This window comes from Corvus moneduloides, chromosome 3 (assembly GCF_009650955.1).
Source record: "Corvus moneduloides isolate bCorMon1 chromosome 3, bCorMon1.pri, whole genome shotgun sequence".
In the NCBI taxonomy this organism is placed as follows: Eukaryota; Metazoa; Chordata; class Aves; order Passeriformes; family Corvidae; genus Corvus; species Corvus moneduloides.
In genome coordinates, this window is record NC_045478.1 from 48,782,296 (window position 1) to 48,809,909 (window position 27,614).

At 37.3% G+C, this 27,614-nt stretch overlaps 1 protein-coding gene across 1 annotated transcript in view; it reads right to left on the minus strand.

The window, feature by feature from the left end:
• Window positions 1–873: 873 nt before the first annotated feature.
• SLC22A16 (solute carrier family 22 member 16) overlaps window positions 874–27,614 on the minus strand; it is a 35,410-nt gene continuing 8,669 nt past the window's right edge. The window contains 8 exon segments of the mRNA XM_032101479.1: window positions 874–5,203; window positions 5,206–5,379; window positions 10,444–10,543; window positions 11,042–11,151; window positions 11,541–11,668; window positions 13,548–14,091; window positions 16,006–16,123; window positions 18,711–19,187. Coding sequence (XP_031957370.1) covers window positions 5,165–5,203; window positions 5,206–5,379; window positions 10,444–10,543; window positions 11,042–11,151; window positions 11,541–11,668; window positions 13,548–14,091; window positions 16,006–16,123; window positions 18,711–19,187 — 1,690 coding nt within the window. The 3' untranslated portion in view covers window positions 874–5,164.

Sequence of the window (27,614 nt, forward strand, 5' to 3'; positions counted from 1 at the left end):
TATTTCCCCATTTGAGGTATATGCTTCTTAGGCTTGATTTTTCTCAGATTGATTGAGCTCAGTGCTCTTGAAATCAGTGTATCAGGCTTGATTCAAATTTCCTCAGCTTTAGCAAACAACTATTTGAGCCATTCACTACAGTTACTTTCAGGGAGGAATGTAAATCACTTGGCAAGGACCATGTTAAGCCTTCAAAACACAAATGATGAAGCGAAGTGATGGGTGTAACTTGATTAGAAAACACAAGATTAATAAAATATGCATAGAAAGTTGAGTAATTTGCACTAATTAGAGATTTAAGGGAAATGAAGAAAAAATAGGTTCCTGAGAAGCTCTAAGGGGACAAATAACAATAGAGCTATGAATTGCTGCAATTCTTATTTTCCTTGCACTGTCAGCCCACTCCAGTTCCCGCATGAGGAAGCTATAGTTAGTCTTCATATGCGCTGAACACCACGTGCTTACAAGTACATTGTTCTGTCATTCCTGTGCTCACCAACTCTCTTTTCTGGTAACTCATACCCATTCCTCAGTGTCTGCAGCAATTTTTGCCACTACTGAACGTGTCTGAGGGACTACTGCCCCAGTCATCTTATACAAACAAAGGCAAGAAAGAATCATATTTTTCCTGCAACTGAAATGCAAAACATGTCACATTTTTAGTGCACATTTTGTCATAGTCATCACCTAACACATTACCCAAATCTTGGGTTACACCTGCAAAGACAAACAGGGAAAAGACACACACATGATGCTTACCATCCTAAACCACAGAATCTCCATGGAATGCCAAAACACCAGCCAGGCCTCTCTAAGGAAGTGTGAACCAAATGATGAGTTGGTGATAGAAGTTCATTAAATTAGGTAAAGGTGTAAAGATTAAAAAATGTGTGTCTGACTTTATTCTTGCACATAATTGTAGATAATAAATACACATTTTTTAAACAACCATTAAACTCTATCGTATTAAATTCACAAATTCTGGGCAAACAAAGTCTTTCCTAGGAGTGCATACCTCCCCCATGTTTCCAAAACACACACTCCATCTAGTACAGAATCTTGTACAAAATTATTAGGCTACCAGAACATAGATGTGCTTTAGTCTTTCTTCCTGTGAGAGGTAACTAATTGTCAGCACTGACTAGAAGAAGAAACTCAGTTTTTGTCAACGCTATATTTTCTTTTTAGTCCTTATGTTTAATTTCTCCCCTAGGAATCTGTTTTAGGATTCAGACAAACATGTTTCAGATGTTTGTAAAGGGCACAGGATGAATCCAGAACCTCCTTTTTGCAGTCACAAATGCCTTTCTGGACCAAGTATCCATGGTGCAAGTGAGCTCACCTTTTCCTAAGCACTTCCAAAAAGCACCACAGGCCTTGCACACTGCTGAGCCCCACACCACAGAGGCTTCCTGAGTGACTGCACCTAAGGAGCTGGTAAAAAAAAGCTGTGAAAGACACAGGAGGATGCCAGTGAGTCCTTCACTCCATCCCAGAGCTGGGATGTCAGGCCGTTTTGTCTTTCCACAGAGCCACTATGCAAAAGCTCTTGGCCTTCAGGGAGGCTTCACCCCTTGTTCAGATGTTCAGGGTACCACCCAAAGCATATCATGCACATGATTTGCATAGCTTTTTTTTTCTATATAGTTGTTTAAATTATAGAATTTTGCCCAGAGAAATTGAATTGAGCTGTTAAAGTAGAAAATACATTTTTCATATAGCCTTAAAATACTATTTTGAAATATCAAACACGTGTACTTATTATTTTTCCTTATTTACGATTAAACTAATAATAGTTGCTCTTATCCTATATTTAACCCCAAAAGGTATGTCCTTAACAAACTGCAAGACTGTCTAATAAAACTGGATATCAAATTTCGGACAAAAACATTTGTCATCATTTAATAGTGACCAGCAATTAGGACAGATAAGGATTCTAATTTATTATCTCATAAAACCGTTGTGTAACTCCAGAGACATTGATGAGCACAAAAAAATTGCACTAAGATAGAGATGACAAATACAAACATAAAAGGACTTAAGAACTGAAGTAAGAAACTATGAAAATTAATTCTTTTTATGAGCATGGAAATGAAAATATGCCCCATAGGAACAGAAGCATTTGTTCTCAGACTCGGTGCTCTCTTGCAAGAGGATTTAAATAATTTATGAATATTTAAGAGAAGGAAATCAACTCACCCTGATTTTGCTACATTTATAATGCATGACTAGTGTTAAACATATTTTTGCCCATATGGAAAAAACAAGCAAATAGAAATGCTAGAGACATAGAGACACATGCTATTTCCTTTTTTTAAAAGTAATGTGCTTCCTCAGGTTAAAGAATAGGATACCCCAAGGCAAACTCTAAGCTATTGATGCATAAAATCACAAAAGGTGTACCTGTAAATCAACAAACATTTTATTTCCAAGGAAGAAAGTAACATCATTAGTTCAGGGAAATTCAGGGGTCATTTGAATCAAAGACCAAATACCAACTGACAGGAGGAACTGGCTTTTGGGTTAAAAGCCATCAAGCTACATTGTGGTCTAGAATCATAATTAAATTTTAGTTGTAAACAGTATCAGTATCATTGTGCATTTAAGTTTTTTCTTGTTCTTTTCTGTCTTTACCTTATGTGTACTGATTACAGATGACCAGGTCCTGAATCCCTCAAGCCAAAGAAACACAGAATATGCATTGACTGTTCTTTGGCAGGGTAAGACCCAATCAGTTACTCAGCAGGTAAGGAAGTAGAAACATTAATTGTAAATATTCTTCAGTACCTTGTTAGAAATAGACTGTACTGTTCCCAAAAGTCATGAGTAGTGAGTTTTAAGATAGATGTACTATTAAAAAAGGGAGCATCAGTGTGAAAGAACTCCAAAATAAGGAAAGAATTTGGAGCTCTGTGTGTGGGGATGGTGGTTGTAAGGCAAGACAGTACCAGTTTAATTCCTTGTTAAGTGCATTGCATGATGGTGGTTTTTTTTCATGATTAAACCCTTATTTAAGGCAGGGCAGGCAGAGTTTGGCTGTAGATCTTGCAGATAAAGAGAACTGTTCTGCTCTGGGAAGTGGAGGGGGACCTGAAGGCAGTGGAAGAATACTGGTCTGCTCTTCAGCAAAATAAAAAACCACAGCATGTGAGTAATCTGATCTTCAGTCATCAAAGTATGTATTCAAGTCATTCTCAGAATAATGATGGGATTACTCACAGGGGGCAGGTTAAGTGCTTTTGCTGAACTCATATATCTGGACAGAAGCCACAGTATTCTATGTAGGTCTCTTTGGAGGTTTTCTCTGCAAACACTGGAACACCCACAGAATTGTAAGGAGCATAAAGACTCCTTTCCGCTTTCTACGTAATTATGTCAGAGAAACTCCCTAAACTTAAATTTACTCACTTTTGCTTGCTTCAAAGCATGTTAATCCTCATATAAGAGATTTTGTCCTAATACCAGAACCAAATGCTAAGACAGTACAGTGCAGAATAAAATATTTTATAAGGGGATAAAAACCATTCTGTTTTTCTTCTTATCTTCTGGTTTCAGAAGTCATTGGAATTAATATGATTGTGCAGATATAATTGAAAAATGTGGCCATTAATTTTTACAGCATACAGAATATTTATCTACAGTAATATAGATCTCTTTTGGGGGAGTTCATGGCAAAAAAACAAGGAAGACTTGTTTTGATGAGACCATGCCATTAGAATAGGGGCCTAAGAGAGAAAAACGCTGATTTCAAACCAGGGAGGACTGAGTTCACACAACCCAGGCAAGAGAGGGCTGTCTGAACCTCAACATGCAGAAGTTTCTGTGCTGCTCCCTCAAACCAAGGGTGGCCAAGCAAAGGGATGCAGGTCCTCAGGCAAGGAAGAAATCCCAGGTCTGAAGGTGGACTGAAAAAGGGGAAGTGGGAGAAAGCCATAAAAGAAGCAGCCAGAATGATGCATTTCTATCTATCAGTTTTCTATGGTCCAGAGTCATAAGGCAGAACCACTGCACCAACAATAAATGTTGATGCACTAGGTGTAGCAGGAGTGGGATGTTTTGACACTTCGACTAAACTACTAGTAACTCTTCTATTGATCAGTGTCTTCCAGCTACCATCTTTTAAATTATATTTTTCTAACTGAATTTGTGTGATATAATGAGGGAAAAATGAATTACAGACAGCTGATCTATGAGAAAAAATGGTGTGTGGAAACCGTTTCTACCAAAAATTAATAACTAAATCCACTTCTGTGCAAAGAGCCTGAATAAGAGCCATATGCCATTTATTCTTTTCCACTGGGAACTGTGAAGACCTTGCTGTAGGCATTTGGCAAAGTTGTTGGTGTAGCTCTTAGAAGTTATGAAAAATCCGATGCTAAATCTGAGCTGAAATAAGAGAGAAAGGAGCACTGACATATGGTCTGGAATGAACATGACTTTAAATGGGATCAAGCAGTTTAGTTTATCTAAACTAAAACAGCAGTAGATCCAGTGAACATTTTTTTTTTCTAAACCACTAATAAAATAAATTTGCCATTCAACAGAATGAATATACAAACTATTTGCACATTTTGCAAACTTAGTATTATTTTTTCAGTCAGAAGTTGTGCCATAGAATACTTTCCTTTGCTAGCAATTTCTAGTAGAAAACTTGAAAGAAAAAAAATAATAACTAAATTAGTTTTAAAATTACTGATATGACCTGATGCAATGTTAAGGCTTCTCACTTGAATTGTAACAGAGTTTACTGTGTTTTGAAGTCTCAAGCCTGTAACTGGCAGCTGCAACAAGATGAGACCAGGCAGGGCACTTTTGCGGTAGGTTTACAAATCTGACCGCAGAAAATGTGAAGCAAAGAATTGGCAATTTTTTTTACATACATGTAATCAGGTAGGTTCCAACATTTAGAGTAATCCTTCCAACTGGTCACAGCAAGTCAGACAGGTGTTTTAAAGTCTGGGTAAGTTTGAAAAGGGATCTAGAAATCCTATCAAATTTTCTGCAGTAACTCGGTCGTGTTGAAAAGGTTTCATACAATTGCTCTATTGAAAAGGGAAGACAGGATACAAAGTAAAAGGCACAGATGTTATAGAACAGTCACATTTCTTGAGATCCTATAAATTAGATAGTGATTAAAATTGGGAACAGCCATTTTGCTGCTGCTTTATTTGTCAGTCCCAACTCTTTCTTGACCAAACATCCTCTATCTTTTTCTAACGCTGCACCGCTATGTGCTGGCGGAGTCTTTTCTGAACAGCTTTTCTTGTTTCTTCCCATTTCTGTAGCTTCCACCAAAGTATTAGTCAATGGTTTTCCCAGTGTTTCTGGAAGCATTATGGTTAATATTCCACTCAGAAGAGCCATGATTCCAACAAGCAACTGGAAGAAATAAACAGTAGCTGTAAAGGTAGGTAAGTCTTTCAAGCTATATGTAGTTTTGATCTTGCTTGAGAGTAAATTTAAAATAAAGCACAAGGAACTGTAAAGCAAAGATAATAAGTCTTAAATGTTGCCTGTATAAAAGACCTACCTTTTTTGTTCCATAAATGAAAAGATTATGCAGCAGAATTAATGAATGAGCAAATGAAGTGTTCTGTTCACAAGGGATCAATACAGTGCAAGCAGGAATAATTCTGTTTTAGAAAACAACACATATTACCTTCATTTGGTATTTTGAGTATCAGGCATGTATTTAAGAACTGATTCTAGGATAGATTTATTTTTACAGGCATGTTCACAGAGCTATAATTTCCCTGCCACCTGTAATCTTAATTCACACTCCAGCTCCTGTGTACCTGTACCTGTGTGCTTGCTCCTCGTGCACACAGACAGATTGGAGGTTCTCAATATGGCTCATTGGCCCAGAGGCACATAAATGCTCATCTGTGCTCAGGAGAGCTCTTCAGCAGATGATGAGCTGGCTCTCAACAGGAATACTTTGCTAAACTCAGTTTCAAAGAACTGTTAGGAGTGCAGGCATCTACTGACATTTGCACTGGGATCACATTTTGGATTTGTCCATGGTATACACAGTTCCATAACAGCATGAGTGGTGAGAAGATCAGGATAATGTGGGGTAGGTAGAGAAACACACACTTGTTCCAGGAATATTTACTCTTTCCCTTCACATTCCCTTCACATAGACATTTCTATGTCTAGTTCAATGACACCAACTCCCACTTTGCTCCTCTGAGTGAAGAACAGCATTTAAACCTCTGACAGTCCTCCAATACCAGGTTATAAATGACCTAATTCTCTCTTGACAGAAAAGCTTTCACACAGAACATCATGCCTGGTCTCAGTGTTTTTCCATTCTGTGACTGGGAACAAAATGCTGTATTATCCTTATCTTGCCCTGTGCTGATTCTCAAGTCTGTCCTGTGTTTAATGCTTTCTTCCCAAGGGTGAGAGAGAACGTTTGGAATCACTGTGCCTATGTCTCTCACACAGAGCTTGGGACAAGAACTGGCCAGCTACCATCTGCAGCTAAGCCAGACTTTAAGTCAGAAAGGTGCTATAAAATCAGAATTCCCTACTGTATCCTTGAACAGTGCTATTTTCCTGCACATACACCATGCTGGTTTTGCTTCTCTTCCCTTCCAAAAGAAGAGGACAGTTTGTCTCATGTATTCTTTTGAGAAGCAAAAGGCACACTGTTGCATACACTCCTTTTTGCACACACAATAAATATAGAGGCAGACAAAAAAAATTCAAATACTGTTAAATACTACAAACTACAGTGAAAATAAAATAGTCATGGTCTTACCATGAAAGTTACAAAAAAAAAAAAAAATCCTAGCAGTAATAGGACTAGAGGAAATGGCACAAACTGAGGAAGATCCTTTTAGACATATATGTGGCAGGAGTGATACTTAAAAATATATTCCAAAATACTAAAACCTCATCTCTGAGTGTCCAGAATTCTTCTCTACTTTTCAGACATGATTTTCTGCCCTGGAAAGACAGGATGCATCGACACATGGCAGCTATTCCACAATATCCTTTTTTATGTACACCCTTTAGTCTGTCAGAAGTTTATAACTGAGGATATTGAGGTCTGTAAAGGATATTGAATCTTATGGGCTCCCATAAATTTGGAGTGTATGAGAACTGGGTCACTAGTGATACTCTAAAGAACAAGGTTAAAGCAACACTGGGTGCTTTGAATATGTGTGTCTTTTCTGTTTTGGTTATTCTTTTTAGACACTTGGCATTCTTCTCATGTTCTCCCTCCTCATGAACCTACCTCTCATTCTCCTGAGAACTCTCACTATTCTCTAAGTGTACACACCACCATCTTTCCTGCCTTTTCATCTCAGCTCTCATAACTCTATTTCATCCCATTTTAGTTTCCTTTTTTTTCCTCTATGTAAAAGCTGCTGCATGCTGAGTAATTCAGTACATTTCCCTTCTCCCTGACCCTCAAAGCATTTTCCAGTGTTTCCTACAAAAGACAGAGTATGAAACAATTAAGTCACAGTGTATTAATTCAAGAACTTCTCAAATGTCCTCTACCTTTTCAGGGGCAGTAGCCACAGCTATCAATGAATTGACCCACATTTAGCAAAAGAAAGTCTTTTGCAGTCTTGGCACACTTCTTCATAAGGCATCTGACATATTTTAGCCCTTTACTTGCTCACTACAAATGTGTGCCTTTCATATGTATGTATTTACTATTTTAAGTACATAATTCAGTACCAGAACATGTTCTCCTGATATGGTCAAATGCTTATGTGCACAAATAAAGTGTATTTGTGTTATTGTACATTTTATTTAAGCATGTTTAAGTATGTTGAATTAATTTGACAGGCAAACCTCCTTAAAAGCATTGTGTTTTCAGGGTGTTAATTTGAAATCTGACTTTCTGCTTAGTCAAACTCTTAGAGTGTTCCCAATGCTTCAGTAGCAGCTTCTAACAGATACCATAAAAAACTTCAGAAAATATTTACCATCATTTTTCTTATGTCCTCTTCCCTATCTGGAGCAACATTTATAATTCTGTAGCATAAGGTCTAAGACTATGACTTAATATATCTACTCCAGACCAAAAGATAATTTGAATTAAATATCCCTACAAAATAATACTTTTACTTCTGAGAATAAATTATTATTCTAGTCTGCTATTTATATTCACATCTGATGGCTCTGAACCAATCTAAAATGTGATCTTATTGACAAAATTCCTACTTCAACAAAAAACATTGTAGTTCAACATGAAAAACCAATAGTATTTGACAGAGATTTTGTATTCATTTATTAGCATCAGTCTGGGCTTTAAAAATTTCTAATTTATGGTTTTTCAGAGAGAAAAATCAAGCCTGTTAAACAGCTATTGCAACATAATTCTTAACAGCTGAGAAACAGAAATAGGTTAAATAAGGAGCAGTTGTTTTACTGTACATTTTCTATAAAGTTGTCACATGAAAAATGTACTTGGCAAGTTATTCAAGATTTATAGGCATTCAAATAAGATGCTTGCAGTACTCACAGGTGGCATAACTGTGCATGAGGCAGAGTGCCAAACAAATAGCAGTAGTAACTGCTCAACAATGTGTGGTGTTTGCAATAGATCAGTGTGATGTGTATCAGTTTACTTACAAATGTAATCCATTTGATTTCACTTCCATTCCAAAACACTTACTTGACCTGAGACTTGGCATGCTATGCTCCAACTCAAGACAAGACTATTTAATAAATTGACAAATGCTCTATAACAGGAGCTAATAATGGAAACATGTTCACTGTGAACTACTACTCAACTCTACAAAAACTCTGGATAATTTTTGTACACTGAGACTTGTTCATAGCCGAAATAATTCCTGTGTTTATACTGCCATTTGCACTGCTCTCCAGAATGTTTGAGCACTCTCCCATCTGTGGTTTAACTGCAGCACTTCTGCACAGATAAATCTTATTTCATCCAGTAAAGGCAAAATGCTGACAAGAGAAAAAAAAAAAAATGTTCTCCCGTGATCACTCTGCTGTGCAAATGTTTCTTTGTCTTTTGTGGACTCATATCTTGGTTTGTGTGGAGACGTTAAGAAAGAAAACATTTTTAGGAACTTGAGGAAATAAATTTATTTGTGGTCTCCTTCATCCTCTTAGTTTTCATTGAAACAACCAAATGTAATTAATTTAAATAATGAAATGAGCTCACAAGAGTTCTCTGAAACCAATCTCTAGCATCTATAATTAAAGATTTTATAGTTGCCAAATCAAAGGGACACAATGCACTCTTTTAGGAAACTCCAGTGTGGTGGACAAAATTTGACTAAGAATCCAGGTTAAAGACACATCCCATTACACTTTCACTTCCTGACATGTATAATCTAAGTATAATAGCAGTGTCCTAGTCCCAGTGAATTCAAAGGGGGTTTTGACAGAATTTAAACTATTTTAAATCATTAATGAACTTTTCTTTACTTAAAGCTTTAATACAAACTTTGTAATTCCATCTGGTTTTACATATATAGGCATTTATCCTTCAGGAGAAAAAATGAATTGAATTGCTGCAGGATTTCTAAGCAGCAAATACTTCGTAACAGAAATGCAATGGAGAAATGTGATTCACGTGTGAGCAGGAAATACATAAAATATTTTGTCCAAAGTAGACATAATGCCCAAACTAGACAAAGGAATGGTGCCACCTCTCTTCTCTGGGACAACTGGTGGTAAAAGACAAAACCTAATGGCAACATGACCTGGAGTTACCTAAAAAGTAAGATGTGCTTAATCAACACAAGGTTCCGTTGCTTGTCAAAGTCACCATGAAGCTCATCAATATACCATTTCTTTCTCTTTTTCTATCTCATGAATTGTTTTGTTCAGTTCTGGTAAATGAAAAACACGGAACAGGAGCTTTGGGACAGGTGTGAAGACCAAATAATAAGCACAAAACCTTCTTGATCTTTTGGAAGGCTATTCCAAAGATTCAACGTCCCAGAGAAGCCATGGAAAATACTAAGGTATAATGTAAGAAAATCCAGCCACCTGTGGTGAGTTCAGGAATAGAACAACTATGCATTTGAAGAAAAGTGAAACTAAATCAGGAGCACGGTCAAAAACCACTAAGCCTGAAAAAAAGTCTGGACTATGACACTTCCTGAATGTTATATGGTAGATGCAGAATATTTTTATCAATTTTATGCTAGGATTCAGAGCATAAATATTTTTCTTTCTTCTGTCACAAAAACATTTCAGAATATTTCAGTGATTCAAAGTCTCCCTTTTGCTTTAGCTGCATATTTTTAACAATATGAGGCTACTAGTCTTCGGGACTTAAAATTTCAAACAAGAATGGCTTACTCAATTTTCTTTTTGAAATAAATGTTCAGCTTTTGGTTCCTTTGTCACGTGAAAAACATACTTGTTAAGTTACTAAAGAGAAAACAAGTGACACATACACCTTTTCAAAAAACATTCACCATTGGAATAAATACCTACAAGTGGCATGAAAATCCAAACACTTCTCAGATATACACAGAAAGGAGCAACCACACTTCCTACACGGCACATCATGCTTCCACTTCCAACAGCAAGTGATCTAGACAGAAAAGTATTAAATAACAATTCTGGCAGTTAAAGGAAACAATTAGAAATGCATAGACACTTAAAACATCAGTAAGATTTGTGTCTTTAAGCAATTATACTAGGAAGATGTTGCTACGCCAATACAAATTTATATTGACGTTCAGCTGCTTCTGTAATTAAGATTAAAAATATAATTCTCATTCAGCACAGATCACAGGATGAATAACCAGGACTTATATGAAAGGCATAAAAAACGCTTAAGAAAGAATTGAGTATTCTTCTTGTTCCCCAATGGAACTAATTAATGCACATGGAATGCAAAATAAATAAAAAACTATGGTACAGCCAAACTCCAGACAGCTCTGAGGCAGTTGAGGAATTCATCCCATCCCAAGTCTTTCAGGTCACCACCACTGATGCCAAGAGCTGCTGGATCTGGTGCAGAAACATAACAAAGGGAATGAAATAACATCAAATTAATGAAAAATACATAACTGGCAAAAGCTCTTACCTTACAACTGTTGGGTACAGTTCTGCTGTGTAGAGATATATAAGGCCAAATGCCACACCTATGGAAAATTTTCCAGCCATATTTGCTAAGATAATTAATATATTGAAATCCTATTGAAAGAGAGCACAAATAAATATATCACCAGAAAATAACATCCTTCCAAACATAATTTGCATTCTTTAAAAGTTGTGACCCTTCTTTAAACAATAAGCAATACTCATTGCTTGTTTTTTAAAAAATTGCTCAGTAAGTTATTAGTTTCCATATCACTTTTTACAAGTCCTGGTTCACTGAAGCCCGGGGAGCATTTTATGTGTGACTCCAGCAATGACAGTGAAACCTGTACTGAAATACAGAAATCTATCTTAGGCTGGCAGCTGCAACTTAAAACCAGCCTTTAACTATTCTATGATTTAGAAAGAGCAGCTGCCTCTACCAACTTAAGAGCCTTTAAAATCAATTTCTGCTATAGGAACACTTCCAACCATACGTGACTAACCTGAGGTATGAACATAATTAAAACACAGATCAGTGCACTTAAAATAAGGAACGGAATGAGTGTGTTTCTCCTTCCCAGTCTGTCCATCGCAAGGCAAGCAATGATATAGCAAGGCAATTCCACAGCACCTGTCAGTATGAAATTATCTCAGTTTAAGTCATGATTGCATATATTCATCTTATAACTGTAACTTCCTCTTTACGAGGAATTAGTCTGATCACGGCTAGTAAACAAGTAAAATCTAAAGATAACAAGTGTGTTGGGCTAGTTCATTTGGTTACAGAAAGTGTGACAGAAGGCAGAGAACAGCCTAGAATACAGAAGTGGGAGTGGAGAAGGACAAGGGAAACAGGTTTCACAGCACAGAGCAGCTCCAGTTCTCTTTGGGGTGGAAAATTACAGAAAAGAGCAAGGCCACAGTTCTGTTTCTATGACACTGACACTTGTGTCTGAAAGCTCTACATTTGCTGCTCCTCTCCTTCAGGTATTTTCACATTAACAGCTCAAGTGTGCCCACAGGGAATATTGCTAGTGTCACACCGACACACTTCTGAGGATTTGCCAGCTTCTACCTGGACAGGGAACGGAAGCCACAGGTGCCTCCCCCAGCTTCAGCTCAAAATCATCCCAAAGTAAAAGGCAAGGAAGTCTGTCCACATCCAGTTTTCTGAGTAAGCGCCACAGATACAGAGTACAGTTCCAGCTTTCTCCCTTCTCCATAAAAAAAGAGGGCTTACAATATCCCACTCTTAATACAGATCATTCCTTCCTAATGTTTCTTTCCAGAGAAAACTGCTGCTGCTCTAAAGGATCTGGCATTTGGCTAGACCTGTTCGCACTGTGTAAACATGATTTGCCCCTAGACAAATTGTATTGAGGCAGAGCCAGTTTGGACATGTTTTAAGTCAATTTGCTCATGAAGAATGCTACTATGTCCAATGTAAAATCAAGGAAGAACATAAGATGCAGCCCTGAAGAGCCTGGATTCCTTTATTACGTACATATAGCATGTCAATACACCTATAATATCAGGGGTTAACAACCTTTTGGGGTTGTGTTGGAAAAAGCAGATTGTAATTATTCAGTGTCTGTTAGTCTGATAAAATATTTTTAGAAGAGGTGGATACAGTGTACTCCACAATAGCAGTTTAGTTATCTGTGCAATACCAGCACCCACTCTTCAACACACCAGTCTAGCAATACACTGTAATACATGACAAAATAAACTGGAATAATGAGAGTCCCAGTCCTTCTGAGAGCTTGTGTACACAGTCACATTCACTTCACTAAGAGTACTCATCTGCACAAAGCAAAGTGCATGATTTAATTCTTCACTGGCTCAGAGCTGCGTGTCTGATCTCGAGTCTTCTGAAGCCAGTGGAATATTTCCACTGATGTTAACAAACTTGGGATCAGGCCTTGAATGCACTGAGCTGCCTTTATAACCAACTTACATGCCAGAGAAAAATTACAGCCAGAATGTTAAAAGACTATTACAACTTAATTAAAAATACACTTTTGCGAAAACTAAAACAACTCTTCCTTCTGGCAATTATGACTCTGTTTTCTACAGAGACAAACTCAATATATCATGACTGTAAGTGATAAAAGGAATATTTTTTTCCCATTTTCCTAGTTTGTTGCTTTAACAGAGCTGTGTGAATTTTTTGTTGCTTGTCTGCCACTCCTGGTGTTTGTGTGGATCTGCTATAAGCTTGCAGGGCAAAGAGAAGACAAGCAGAATATGGTTTTACTATCAGAAAGACAGACAGTAAAGAATTCTGTACACTAAAAAATCCTATTTTTTTTTTCTCAGAAACAGTGAGATTTGGAGTGAACGCTGCTCCTCCTGTGTTAGTCAACTTTATGGAGAGTTAGCAAGAAACCTTTTGAACAAGGTTCATAATTGAATTAACAAAGTAGAAAATTGGCTGTCAAATTTATAGACATTTTTAAATGTTATGTTCCAGTTCTGTCATTAGCAGAATAAGGTACAAAAATATTTACCTATGAGAAAGAGGTTTAAATATTCATTGCCTCCTAGACTGACAGAACTGAGGGAGAAGACGTAGTAACCCAAGCTCCCAGTGAACCAGATCAGCCAGACTGTGATGGTCCTTCTTGCAATTTGCCAGTTACAAAACAGGTCTAAGATGGTGTGCTTCTTTGTTGAGGACGTGTCATTGTCACCTGTTCTGGCTAGATCATCTTGTTGGACTGAGCACAGTTCAGAAACTTTGCAGGAAGTGCTTACTTTATTCCATCTTGCCATTGTATCGATCACTTTTTGTGCATCTTCGTATCTTTCCTCGGATAGGAGCCAAAAAGGTGTTTCTGGGAGCATCCAGCAGCACAAGACAAAGGGAAGAGTTGCTATGGTGAGAAATATCTGATAGACCCACCAGGTCCGAACAAAAAATCCCACGAGTGCCACAATCATAATTCCCATAGCAAAGAAAGCATGGACATGCATAGAAGCCCAGGTTCGTGCTTTAATGCCAACAAATTCAGTCACATAAACAAAAGCCACAACCAGATAGCCACTTGAAACCTGGGAGGGTGGGAGAGAGAAAAGAAAAAAAAACAGAGTGAGGTTTGTTTCTACTCTCCTTGTGCACCAGCAGTAAAAACAAACAGCTAACAGTGTTCCGTATCTGTGTACGCTTAATTGCCACCGTGCTGGCCTGTCTCACACTGACAGAAAAAGAAAAACCATGAAAATGAATCAGCTGGAGAAAAAGTTCACTCAAACCTTCAGACTGCCTGGACACTATTTAAAAATGTGACTTCGAATGCTTCTCTGTAGTGGGGGACAGCCAGCAAGAGACACCTGCAAAGAAACTTAATTTGCTGATGTCATTAAGCCCTTCCCCTCCAAAAAATCAGGTCCCTTAATGACATCACAAACTGAATGCTTGGAAAAGTGAAGTCCCCTGAAGTAATTGCCACTTTTGAAGTGGCAATTTTGAAGATTTTGAAAATCTTGACCTCGGCTTTTAAGCAGGCTATTAATAACCTGCATGCCAGAGAACTGCGCATTTATGAGGAATTACCTTCCACACCCTTGTAAAATATCTCATTAAATCAAAATTTTTACAATGTTGGAAGAGAATCTCATATATGTAATTACAGGTTCTCATATGGTATCAAGTGAATGCAATTACTGGCATGTTCTGCATAATAGTATTTCTTCATTGAATATATATATTATTGAAGATATATATATTTCAATTTCTCAAATATCTCAACATCAAGTTCCTGATATCTCAAAACATTTCAAAACACAGCTAGAAAATACAGACTAGAAAATATTTCAGTATATTGTTTTGATTAATCGATTTTCTGGTTAACAATATTCCGGTTAATAATCTCTGATTCTGAACCCACTGATAGGAAAGCTGCACTGACCTCAGTGGTACAGGGCTTGAGTTTAGGACTGCATCTTGCAAATCAGTCCCAGTGGCCAGATAAAACCTACAGCATTGGTCTGGTCAGAGCTTTTTGCTTTTCTAAACTACCGCAGGCCCTGGCATCAATAGCCAAGGGAGTCAGCAGAGGGACTTCTGTAGATCTCACTCTTCAAGGCTGACATGATGCAGTTTTTCCCACTAGGAAATTCTTCTGGGCTCTAATCAGGCAAAGGGAGCTCCAGGTGCAAGATTCTGTCTTGACTACTGCATTGTCAGCAGGAATAAAATAAATTATGGGACTATTTTCAAATATCTAACACATGTTAAATAAGTTAGATTTTTTTTTTTTGTGATGTCATTTAATTTCTTTATGCATTATAAAGCATATAAAGCTACAAATAATGTACTTTTGGCTGTAAAATAGTTATTTAAATTTGGTTACTGTGTATAAATATTGAATATGTGTCAGATATTGGATATATACCACACACACATAAAATTGTGTGTGTGGGTCCACATAAACACATATACTGAAATACCCTTAAGTACAGTATAAAACATCTAGGTGTTAAACATATCTACCTATGTATTTAGTATTCCAGATACAGCTTAAAAGACCAAAGAGATGCGTGGAAGAGAAAATGTGCATCTCTCCTCCATCAAAACTGTAGAGATAAAAATAATACTTATTACAGATTTGCTAGTTTAAGAAAAAAATGTATTCAATTTCTAAGAATAAGGAGAAATGCAACAGCAGCTGCAATGCAGAATCCAGAGTTTGCTGCTCACACTTGGTATTTAATTACCAGTCCAGCAGAGGTTGGGATGGAGGAAGTACCAAACACTGCTTCATACAGATGCTTTCTATTAATTCAAAGAGGAAAACTGCTGTGGTCCAAGAACATTCAGACTCTCCCTGCTCTGCTGAAATAAGTGCAACAAACGGGGCTTTAGAATAATGAAGTAGGGGAGGAAAGAATAACAAAAGGGAGGTTTTCCTGAGAAGGGGTAAGAAATGACATGTAAAAAGAGCCAGGGTGAACATCCTTTCTTACCATAGCAAGGAGAAAGCGCACAATCACGAAACCGTAGTAGTCAAATGTGAAGGCCACTGCGATGCCAAATACAAACTGACCCGCACTTGTGAACCATATAACACGCTGTCTTCCCAGTCTGCAAATTACAGCAGTAATGAAATCATGAATAACTGCAAACATTCTATTAAAATACACCTGCAACTCCAGAGAGCCTAGCTGGAAGTTTAACAACTCACCACAGAAACTCTGGTTCAGTTACCTGTATTAATTTGTCAGTAATTCCAACTTCCAAGAAAAAGGATGGATGGAACTTCCATTTCACAATTCTTGGCTGGAAGCAACGTGCAGTGAGCATTACATATGTTCACCTCCAGTTTTAACTTCTACATAACTGATTGGTAAATTTACTCTTATTTATGAGGACATAAATCAGTTTTTCAGATATTTTGTATTAAGTAGCATCATGTTGATAATTTCTAACAAGTTAGCTGTGATAACACATGCTATCTTTTGCCAAAGCAACAACCAATTTGGATAGTAATGGAAAGTTTCTGTAACATATCTTTGTCCAGTTCTTTAAAATTGAATTATCTAAAAAATGACAATCACATAGTTCCCCGTAATTTTCTGATTTCTGACAGCACACATGCATGCATATAAAAACACAGAAATCCAGGAAGATAGTATACTAACAGCAAAAAAAATCATGTCAAATACTAGCTTCAGCAGTAGATATACAAGACTCTATTGGGAATTCACTACATTCTATCTACAAACGCTCTGTAACACAAACTGCGTGGAATTATTTTTCTTCGCTGATAATAATTCACTTGTCTCATATTATCTCCTATTATCTCCTCCATTGCAAACAGCTTTTCACAAATGGGGATATTACTTTAAGACAGAGAGTTTGAGGACTTTCAGAGTGGTTTTTTTTTTTTTTTTCTGTGAGTATTTGGTACTCCAGTAAAATTTCTCTTATTTTTCTCCAGCCTTGACCTGGAGTCATGATTTGGTCTTTGACCCCTGCCAGAAAAGATACCAGTAAGTCTTAGCTATCAGAGCTCTTCTGTTGGGAAATCCCTTAATTGATAGTGGGAGGGACACACAAACTTATTTCCCATGAGCCAGGATGTCTCAGAAAATAATAACTTTCAGCTGTAAAGTCTGCAGCTGTGAATCTGCAACTCAGAATGTGTGTATTATCTTAACTGGCTGCCTGTGGCTTGAATTAATGGAAATGAGAACAATACAATCCTAACCTTATAAGTCATGTCCAAGTATTATTTAATAAAGTTATGAATTATTTAGAGGGACTTAAAACAGATGTTGGCATTATATTCTGGTTTTGTACTAAGTACGGTTTTACAAAGCCTGGGATTGGGAGCCAGATTGATTCCATGTGTTCTAAAAGCCAAATTAAAAAATAAAAATGCTCATCATTACTGTTGCATTCCCATGTTGTGGCTGTCACACTGTAGTGTTGTGCTAATGAAGGAAAATCAGAAAACAACATGCCTGATCTCCTTGTTCTGCTTACACCGTTAGATGTGGGATGAAACATCACCCTCCACGCAACAGAACTGTCAGTCAACAAGCTCCTTTATAGAAAGACATAAAGAACTCTAAACCAGCCTTCAAAGCAAAGCACAGGTACAGAAAGTGCCCAAGACAAAACCTAGTATGATGTAGCTTAGATATTTGATTCTCATATGGACAGATGGGCATGGCTGGGTGTTCTTCTGAGGCAGGAATATGTCTGTGTTAAGAGAGAAAACCAACTGAGGCAGGAGGATGCAGATGTACACCCTGAGTCTCAATGTTGTTTCTGGGTCCAGCTCTGATGTTGGATTTCAGTGCATGATCTGAGATACCACCCAGGGAGGAAGCATTAGACGGGAATGGGCCTTGGAACCACGAGCAAGGGACTGCTCGGGTCGAGTTGCGCCAGGACTGATGCTCCTCATGCTCAAACAGAACTTTGTACATGCTGGTAAATAAGTGAAGCTACAGCACAGCTCACCCACACCCATTTTGCCTCTTATCTGCACTAGCTTTCAAGAGACTGAAGTTTAAGCTAATATTTCAGGGAAAACATACAATTGGACAGCAAGGAAAAATAGTGTATGGATGTTTATTTTGAGAAGGTGGGGCTTGATTAAACCCTTGAAGACTTTGCATCAGCCCCACGGAGCTGTATTCACGACAGAGGTTAGGAAAGGTGATTTTAAATGCATGATATTTAACCTTCTAGTAGCCCTTCAGCTGTCTGTCGTATTACAAAATAAAAATCTGCATTTCTACAAACAATGTCTCTTCATGAAAAATGAGGTGAAATTCTCCCCTCAGGTTTTACCATTGTTATTACAATGAGCTATTGCTCTTCCTGTTAAGATAAGTAAACAAACAAACAAATAAATCAAAATCTAAAGGCAAACACTGGCTGCATAGGGCATTTTCAGGGATCAAGGCCTAGAACAATGGATGACATAAAATATGAAAAGTTTTAAAAGTAAATGACTTGAGCATACATTTTAAAATTGGTACTTGCTATTGGAAAAAGAAATCAAGTTAAATAGATCTGTGAATAAAGCAATATCCAAACCTCCTGAATATTGCATTTGTAGTTATGAATACATAGTGAATGAAAACAACAAAAACAGGTAGATACACATGGAGTTACTGTAGTCTAAAGCTACAGTTATCAAAGGATGGAACTTTACCTGTCAGCAATGTCTCCAAAAATCACTGCTCCAATCAAGACTCCAAGCATGAACGTAGGCTGGATTAATTTTGCGAGCCATTCTCGGTCACAGACCAGATCCCACTGCGTAACAACAGTGCTCTTCCACTTTGTATCATCATAGAGAAATCCATCAGAACAAGGAAATACAGACTTGTTGCCTTTGTATTCGTATGCCAGATCCAAACTAACTTCTCGTTTGGATCTGCTGCATTGATCAAGTTCCCAAATTTCTCCATTTTCCAGCTGGACTACAATGTAATTTTCTGTTGATGTCCAGAGTGTCCAGATGTCCTCTATACTTGATGCAGAGGAGTTGTGGAAAAGAACACTACTCACATTTCCAGGGAACCCACATACAAAGTTAGGAGTAACAGCCATGAACACAGATGCTAAGTAATGGATACCACATGACATAGCTTGAAAGACAGATGCAAAATAAACACATGCTTGAAATCTGTAAAGGGAAAGAAAAGAATTTACTGAGGAAAAGCCCTCTACACATGAGAACAATATTCAGCATAACTGTTTGGGTAGATCAGTAAATGGAGATATCATTAACATGTCTAGTGTTTTGTTGTGTAGTGCTGCTTCAGTATTAGCTGAGCTCTGCAAAAGATCAAAGATGAGAAAAAGATCCAGAGTAATCTATTGTTAAGAAACAAGTGCTGCTCTTAGTCATGTGTTTAGTCATACAGAGAAGACCATTTAAAATTGAACAATTCTGACCTGCACTTAGTTTGAAGCAACCTTCCACCTTCAAATTCTCTGTGGCATATCCCCTTAAAACAAGGCCTGAAATTACTTGAATAGTTAGAAAAACCAAAATGTTGCAACTTCAGGTTTTTAGGGATAGAGATACGTGCATCAAATAAAACAAACCAAACACATTACGCCCCTCATTCCATCTAACTGTATCTCTATAACTGTATTCCATCTGTTTTCCATCTCTCTTTATTGCAGCCAAAAGACGAAGAGAGAATACGTGTAGACACATGTAGAAGATAGAATCTGAACAATGTGAAATGTTTTGTAACAAAACAGAGCTCTGAACTGGGTTGGGTTTTGGCTTAAACAGGGTGTGCAGTTATCCATTAAAGATTGTATAATAAAGCAAACCTAGTAAAAAAATGTTTTATGCATAGCCTGAATATTGGCATTTTAACAGCTTTTAAAACTTGCTTGAGATGCAAGTAAATCTTAGTATAAAAATCGCACATGTATTCAGAATTTCAAAAGACTTGCAATGAACTCTAGTGTCACTGTCTGCAAATTCTAGGCAATTTCTGATAATTTAACCATAAGGAGACTTTTTCTCAACTAAATGTTTAAATTATGCATATAATCAGTACAACACCTGTTCAGAAAAAACAAAATAGCTTTTGTTCTCTTCCCTTTTTTATTACCTGAAGGCTAATCAATTGCAATAATTTGAAGAAGCGTTCAGTGAGATTCTATACATATATTCTTACTGCAGGATGCAGCAGGCCTTGACAGTATGAAACAAAAGGCAGATTTTTTTTTTTTTACATGATCAGAGTCTATCTCTGCTGAAGTTATAGGAAATAATGTCTAAAAACTAATTGCCTTGAATTGTCTTTTGGGAAAAGTCAGAGCAATTCCAATTCCTGTAACAAATGTAGCCTCTTGACACTCCCTTCCAAAATGTATCAAATCTAGCCTTGAATTCTTGTAATACAGATCTCAACAGTACTTAGCCATAGGACTTTTAAATCATCTACCACTGGAATTTCTAAATAATTTTTGAACTATTTATAAGCAAAGTATTGAAATAGAATTTACTGGATACATTATCTTAATATCCAATTAACCTTTCCAATAAAAGAGTTCTCTTGTAAAACACACCTCCATTCACCATCCTCATTCTCCTCTGCCTTTTATCTTGATTCCTATTTCTTTCCTTGGTAAATGTAAACCCAGTAGCCTGTCCTGTCCTTCCAATGGCATTTGACATTGCTGTTGTTCTGTTGCAGTGCCTTCTATCCCCGTTTCTCTTGACTAACAGTTCTATTGACTTTTCCACAGCAGTCTGAAGAGTGAGTTGAATTTCTAAACCCACCACAGCAGCTCAAAATCTGTCTCCACTTCCCTTTGGAGGATACTGCAAGACACTCCTCACACAGGTGCTGTGCTCCTCTTTCCCAATGATACCGAGGGATACGGTCAGGAGAAACTGAACATAACCACAGCAACCCTTAAGTCTATCAATTCTCTCTCAAGAGAACAGCTTCTTGAGGATTAGGTAGCTAGTCATGGATCAAAGGAAGGCTGAAACAGCTCTGAAAGGCATTTGGGCTATCTTGGACCACAAAAAAGCAAAGGTTATTTTGAAATGCAACCCTTGGGACCTTATTGATGCAGACAAATATGGTCAATAGTGTTTTTTAGTTCCTCTTTAGTTTCATTCTAACTGTTCCCAACAAAAGGCACAAATTCATTTTAGAAATAGCAGAGCACAAGTAAATTCAATAACCTGGGCTATTGTTGCAGTATGCAGAATGCTAGAAAGAGATAATAGAAAATTAAACCCCTAGAAGCTGTGCACTTACATCTTCGACTCGCTAGTAAAAAGTGGCATATTTGGAACTAGGATCCCCAGTATTTGCAGTATCTGTCCTTATGCATTAGAAAATAGCAGTGTCAGAGAATCCACTTGGTATTTCCCAGAGAGAGGGAGAATGAAATAATTTCAAATTCACATACACACTTCTTGAGTTTCCTAATCAGTTCTTGCAATACAAGAAATATCAGGATCATCATTTATCTTCATCCCAGTAAGAGTTAGTAGGAAAAATATATTTATGCCTTTTTTTTGTTGTTGGAGAGGCTTGAAGGGAGATAACTTTTAAGGATAGAGACTGAGAAGATAGCATAAAACAATGCACTATATTTATTTTTACAAATTCAAAGCCCAACAGTATCACCAGGGCTATAAGCAGGTCTAGTTAATCTCTGCTCTCACTACTCACTTGAGAGTTTTATCTTCTCTCTTCTTGAACATTTCTTGTGATCATACTTCAATGACCATTTTGACAGACTACTCCACTGTCAAATCTTTCTGTTGGAAAGTTTCTCATTAAATCTAATCTCTATGTCCCCTTTTCAAATGTAAGACTATTATTAGCTTATAAAACACCCTGGTACAACCTTGAATAAATCTTCCTTTCCTTTTATCACTTCATTGTACAGGATTCTCAGTTATCCTCCTCCTCTTACTGTCTACAACCATACAAACTACAGTCTGTTACCCTTTCCTTTTCTTTATGTCCTTTCTTTTTTTCCACCTGTAAAATGCAATAAAGGATTGATTTTAAAGAAATATCTGTCATGCCATATTTCACCCATCTTTCAAGGGCTTAACTTAAAATTAGATATAGTTTATTCTTGTAAAAACCTTCTTCCATTTTCAATGTTATGAAAATCTTACTCCATTTCAATAAAGAAATCCACTCTGTAGCACCATTATTTTTCTTAACTAATTTGCACTACCAATGCTACGCAAACATAAAATGTCAGACAGAATACCAGATATACATTAACAGACATAATTTATGCTGAATATGGCTTCATTTAAGAATGGGAAAATGTGTATTTAGAGCAAAATGACCGTGTTATTCAGAATTTTGCAGAAGGGATTGCAATGCAGTTTTTAACCTCTACCTGCTCAATAAAAGAGCCAAGAAGCAGGCAGGGGAAGTGGGAATAGCAGGGAATAAGGCCTGATGTGAAGTTAGAAAAGCATGTGGATGCATTCTGCACCACATTAACAAGCTGCTTCCCTGCCTGCAAAAACTATTTACTGCTCTCTCCAGTAAAATTCCACACTGGGCTGGCTAAGCCTCTCTCTGTATATACTCTGTATATGCATATTTTTGTATATACAAAACACACAAAAACTATCCTGAAAGCCCTGTTCTGCTGTGAAGGCAAAATCCACTGCTGACTACAGCAGTGTTGTAACAGCATTCCCACTGATCCTAGATTGAAAAACCCAACCTTATGAGCTGCTGGCAATCTCCTGTGGGTAGGAAGAGCTTTTCTTCCAGAAAGACCAGTGGTGTAAATGTCAGGAAATTCCTTAACCTGTAGAGTTACCAAAGAGGAATTAATCGGACCATTAGGGACAACACAAAGCACGAAATGTGTGTAGGGAGGTCGATATTTAGGGATGTAGGAAGATAAGTATGTAGGGATGGGAGGAGATGGGAGAATATTACAGGAGCATGGAATTTTGGTTTCCAGAACAGCTGGAGGTTGAAAAGGGACAAAGACACAGGTCCAGCCTCAGGACAGACAGAGGCTTGCTGGAACAGAGACTGGGGTGGCAGAGAGTGTTGAGTGAGGAGGAGCACAGAGCTGCTGCCTCCTCTACTGCCACCTGGGATCCCTGAGTTGTATCTCAGAGCTCATGCTGTGGCTATGCCGATGCCCTTCCCCAGTCTCAGAGCCCTGGGACCTTGGCCTGTGGTCACACGATGGCTGAGCAGCCTCTGGCCTTTGCAGGAGCCTGGAGAAGCCCCCAGGAAGCTGTGCTGGGCCAGGAGGTCACAGCACAACATACACAGGTCATACACTTCACTGACCCTGAGGCACAGGTTAAAGTCTAGGCTGTCCTTGCTCCTTACTGTAAATCATTAACTTTTTTCCCTAATTCTTAATTTAAGAACACCAAACTGATAAGAAAGTCCTTTATTACTGAGCTTAAATCTCTCTGCTGCAGACAAACATATACTATAATCCCTATATTAACCTCTGCAAACTCAATTTGAAAAGTTAAAAGTTCCCTGAATAAAGAAATACTGTTGCTCATGCACCAAAATGGTAAGTAAATATCATTGCAGGAGCAAAAAATACTATTGAAAGTCACCAAAAAGAAAGCAAATTCTGTGATTTATTTTCTTGGACTGATCTCAAAAAGGGCAGATTTTGGCAATGGTATTTTATATGCCAGTCATCTTCACATATACACATCAGATTATGTAACATAAATTGTTGCAGACAGTCATTTTCAATAACCTCTTTTACAGATACGTTTTTATTTTTAAAAAACACACTTTTTGCAATTCAAAAGGAGTTCTGTGAACATGATGACTGTCCTAAAAGGTATGATAATTTCTCTCAGTGTTTTTCCATCTCTTCAGTGACTTGCCATGGGAGATAATTATTTGGCAAGTACATTTTGTCACTCTTGCCAAGAGTGTCAAATATAGAAGTCAAGAAGACTTTACAGGTTACTGCTCCAGTATAGAGATGCTTAATGAATGCCAGAAGTCAAATGAACCTAAAATTGTCTTCACAAAAGCTTGAGCAAGATACAACATGAAAATGTTCCAGTCTCTCTTAAAATATTTGTGAAATTTCTCCACAGTTATTTTTTTTCAGTTTGCAGCTCACAGTAAAAAAAAGATCTTTGCATTTTCTATTTCCTCTGCACAAGTTTTAAGATCTCACCAGTAAGAAAAGAACTGGTAATATCATGTCAGTACCGGAATATAAGAAATACTGTTCCAGAAAGACAATGAACCAGATCTCAGATCACTGTTCCTCTGGTTGTAGTCTCATGACACAACATCTCTGTGGCCCTGTCACTGTAAGATATTGTCTCCCTTCTCTTTTGCCACTGTTTATTCACGCCCTTGAGACACAGTGCACTCTGCCCTCAGCTGTGGTGGTACTTCTTTTGTACACCACCTGTGAACTTTGTCTGGCAAACTGATCTGACTTGAACAAAAAAGTCAAAATAGATACTAAATTTTAAAAAGGAAAAGCAACAAGCTAGACTAGTTGCTCAGTCTAATTTATATTGCATCCGTGCAAATAATCCACACCAGTCTATTTGAAAGGTGGTGCATCTGGCATGCAAAAAATAGTTGAAGTGCACATTGCCACATATATGTTAGAGAATAAATCCCCAGCCTAAGAGTACTTCTAGCATTGTCAGTTATTGCAGTGTATAGCAGGCACAAAACTTCTTGTTGGAGACTAATTTTATGTTAAATTAAATATGATTCTGATTTCCTTGTCTGTCCATCAAAAAGAGAAAAGAGGAAATTACAGGATACTCATCAAAACTGAATATAAACATTTAAAATCATTTTAGTGTAGAATAGACTCACAAAACTGCTCTGTAATTAGCAAAAGATTTGTACTATTCCACAGGCTTCACACAAACTATTTTTACTGCTTGTCTTCTCAACTACCTCATTTGTCAGTTGCTTAAGTCAGAAAACACAGTATGTTTTTGTTGTGCAGTGTACACTCAACAGGATGGATTCAGTGGAAAGAAATTTCTAGATATTTACTATTTCTGAAAAAAAAAAGTGTTCAGTAACCACTTTAACCTCTGTATTCCATCCTGGATTGGTTGGTTTCTTTTTCATGAGAGAAAAGCCATTCAGCATTCTTTCCACTCTAAACCAAAAAGCTGTGATGCACTTCCACATTTATTTTTTGAGAAGAAAGGAACTGAATGTGACTCAAGAGTATTTTTGCTATGTTGCAGAGATACAGATTTAGAAGCAGCTTTAAATATACAACATGCACAGCCTTATTTGACTTATGGTGTCAAGAATAAATCTCCTTCCCTCCAAAGGGCAGATTAAACTATGCTGAGAGTCTCAACCCACATGGTTATTTCCAGAATTTGTTTTCAGAGGCAGCAGATGCTGTGCTGGATGTCTAGTTTGAATGTATCAACAGCACAGAGGCAACAGGAATAAGGAAAAGTATGGAGATCAGGAAGACCCCAGGTTTTATATATCACCACTGATGACAATGCAAAGCATCAACGTGCAGTCACCAAACAGCAGACATCAAATCATTCTCACAATTGTTTAAAGCTGATTCTCTGAGGAATTCACTTCTATCTCATTAAACCTATGCACATTTGCCTTTGATTAAGACAAGTCTGGCATTTGTTCACCAGAGTCAAGAAGAAAAATACATTGGCTGCTCACTACTGCATATTTCATATGACAGCTTAGATGAAGAAAGTCACATCAGCATGAGAATAAAAAAATAGTGTTATAGACTTAAGGGCCATACTTAAAATATTTTTTTGAAACTTAATAGAACAGTTCTTCATTTTTGACCATTTAAATCAGGCAGATAAGATTCCTGTCATCACCTGTGACAAAATAAATATTGCTGGGTTTCAACAGTTTAGTAACACAGCTTTCACCTAAGGACAGCCACGCACAGCTGAAAGGGAGCTGCTGCTAAAGGTGCCCCAATGTTCCTTGCTGTCCCTCTGCCAAGGGTTGCTGCACCCAGGGGAGAGCCAGGCAGGAGGACAGTTTGATCATGGCTCAGCCACTCCAGCCCAATGCCCAACCATCTCGTTCAAATGGCAGTAAAACTGGGAAAGACAGGATCTGGATTTGCACTCAAGCAACCAAGGTACGCTCATAAACACTCCACTCGACTTTCCTGGGAAAGCAACCTCTGATTAAGGGGGAGCACATCACTGGGAGCAACAGCAATTCCAACACTGGAGTCAGTATTTTTTTATTCTAGTTACCCACTTGCCCTTTCTGCTTTACACGTGTTAAGGATATATGCCAGGTAATTTAATTAAGAAAGAGCATGACCATGCAGTTTGCAAGCTATTTAGCTTTGTTTTGGAATTATTTGGACTAGTGTTAAACACAGCAGAGTGGTTACACTTGAACAGTAGTACGCTTCAGGCTCTATACTTGGAGGTTTCTATTCCAGGAATGGCATTTCTATAAACATCTACCATTTAGAAAATTAGCATGCACTCTCTATGATATATTGCTAGCATTACTTGTCACAGGGAAAACTCAATTCCAGTTTCTTTGGTAACACTGTTTTCTTTTGGTCAGCCTCTGTTTTGTGGACAAATCCAAATTAGGTATTTCATTCCTTTCTACACTGCACCGTTTCTATCATCTTATGTAAGCAAATAATTTCAAATCATAATCTGTAAAGTGTCTAATAGAATTTAAGTGGTTTTATTGAGATTCCATCTAATTATAGACATAGGCAGTACTTCATTTATAAACTGTTATATTTCATTCTTCCTTTCCCATTTAGGAAATTGGATGTTTTCTGCTGGTTACATTGCTGACACAATGGACTAATTTTGTTCAAATCAGTTTATATTTATTTTATCTGATTTTCTGTGTATAATCCTGAAATAAAACTAGCTGGTTGTCATATTAATTACATTCTTACTCATTTGTTATTCTATTTACATATTTCTTCTGCAAAACTCTGAATCTGTTGTAGCTGATGGTACAAACACATGAATTGAATATCTGCTTCACAGTGGTGAAAACTGCCCATTCTGAAGCAATTCTTCTTCAAAGATTAATTCACAAAGTAATTAAGCCTTACAGTTGTCATAGTTATATTATGCCTTTTAAGAACTCTCTTTTTTCGGTTTTCTATTTATAGTCACAGTTAAGAAGATCTGGATACAGACAGCTCATTTTCAGTCTGAATTCTACATAAATTCTCTTCACATGATGCCACACATTGTTAAACATACTACCCAAAGTTTTAAACTTCTGTATTGGAAAATTTATTCCTTCCTGCCTGGAAAATGATTGTAAAATTAGTCACTCTTACTGGTTTTAGAAAATTCTCATGGGAAAAGGTAAAACAAGTGAGAAATCTGTGTAATTAATTTAAGAACACTGGACATCACTTTCCTATGAAATGTTTGTAACCATTCCTGCACATACAAGTAGCTTCCTAGTTTTCAGTTAGAAATAATAGGGAATATTAGCTCCATGGATCAAAATATGTTTAAATGATTTCTTGAGAGAAATGTAATGGAATTTTGTGTTTCTCCATTCTGTCAATCTTCCTTAATATAAAGCAGTGATTTTATCCATAG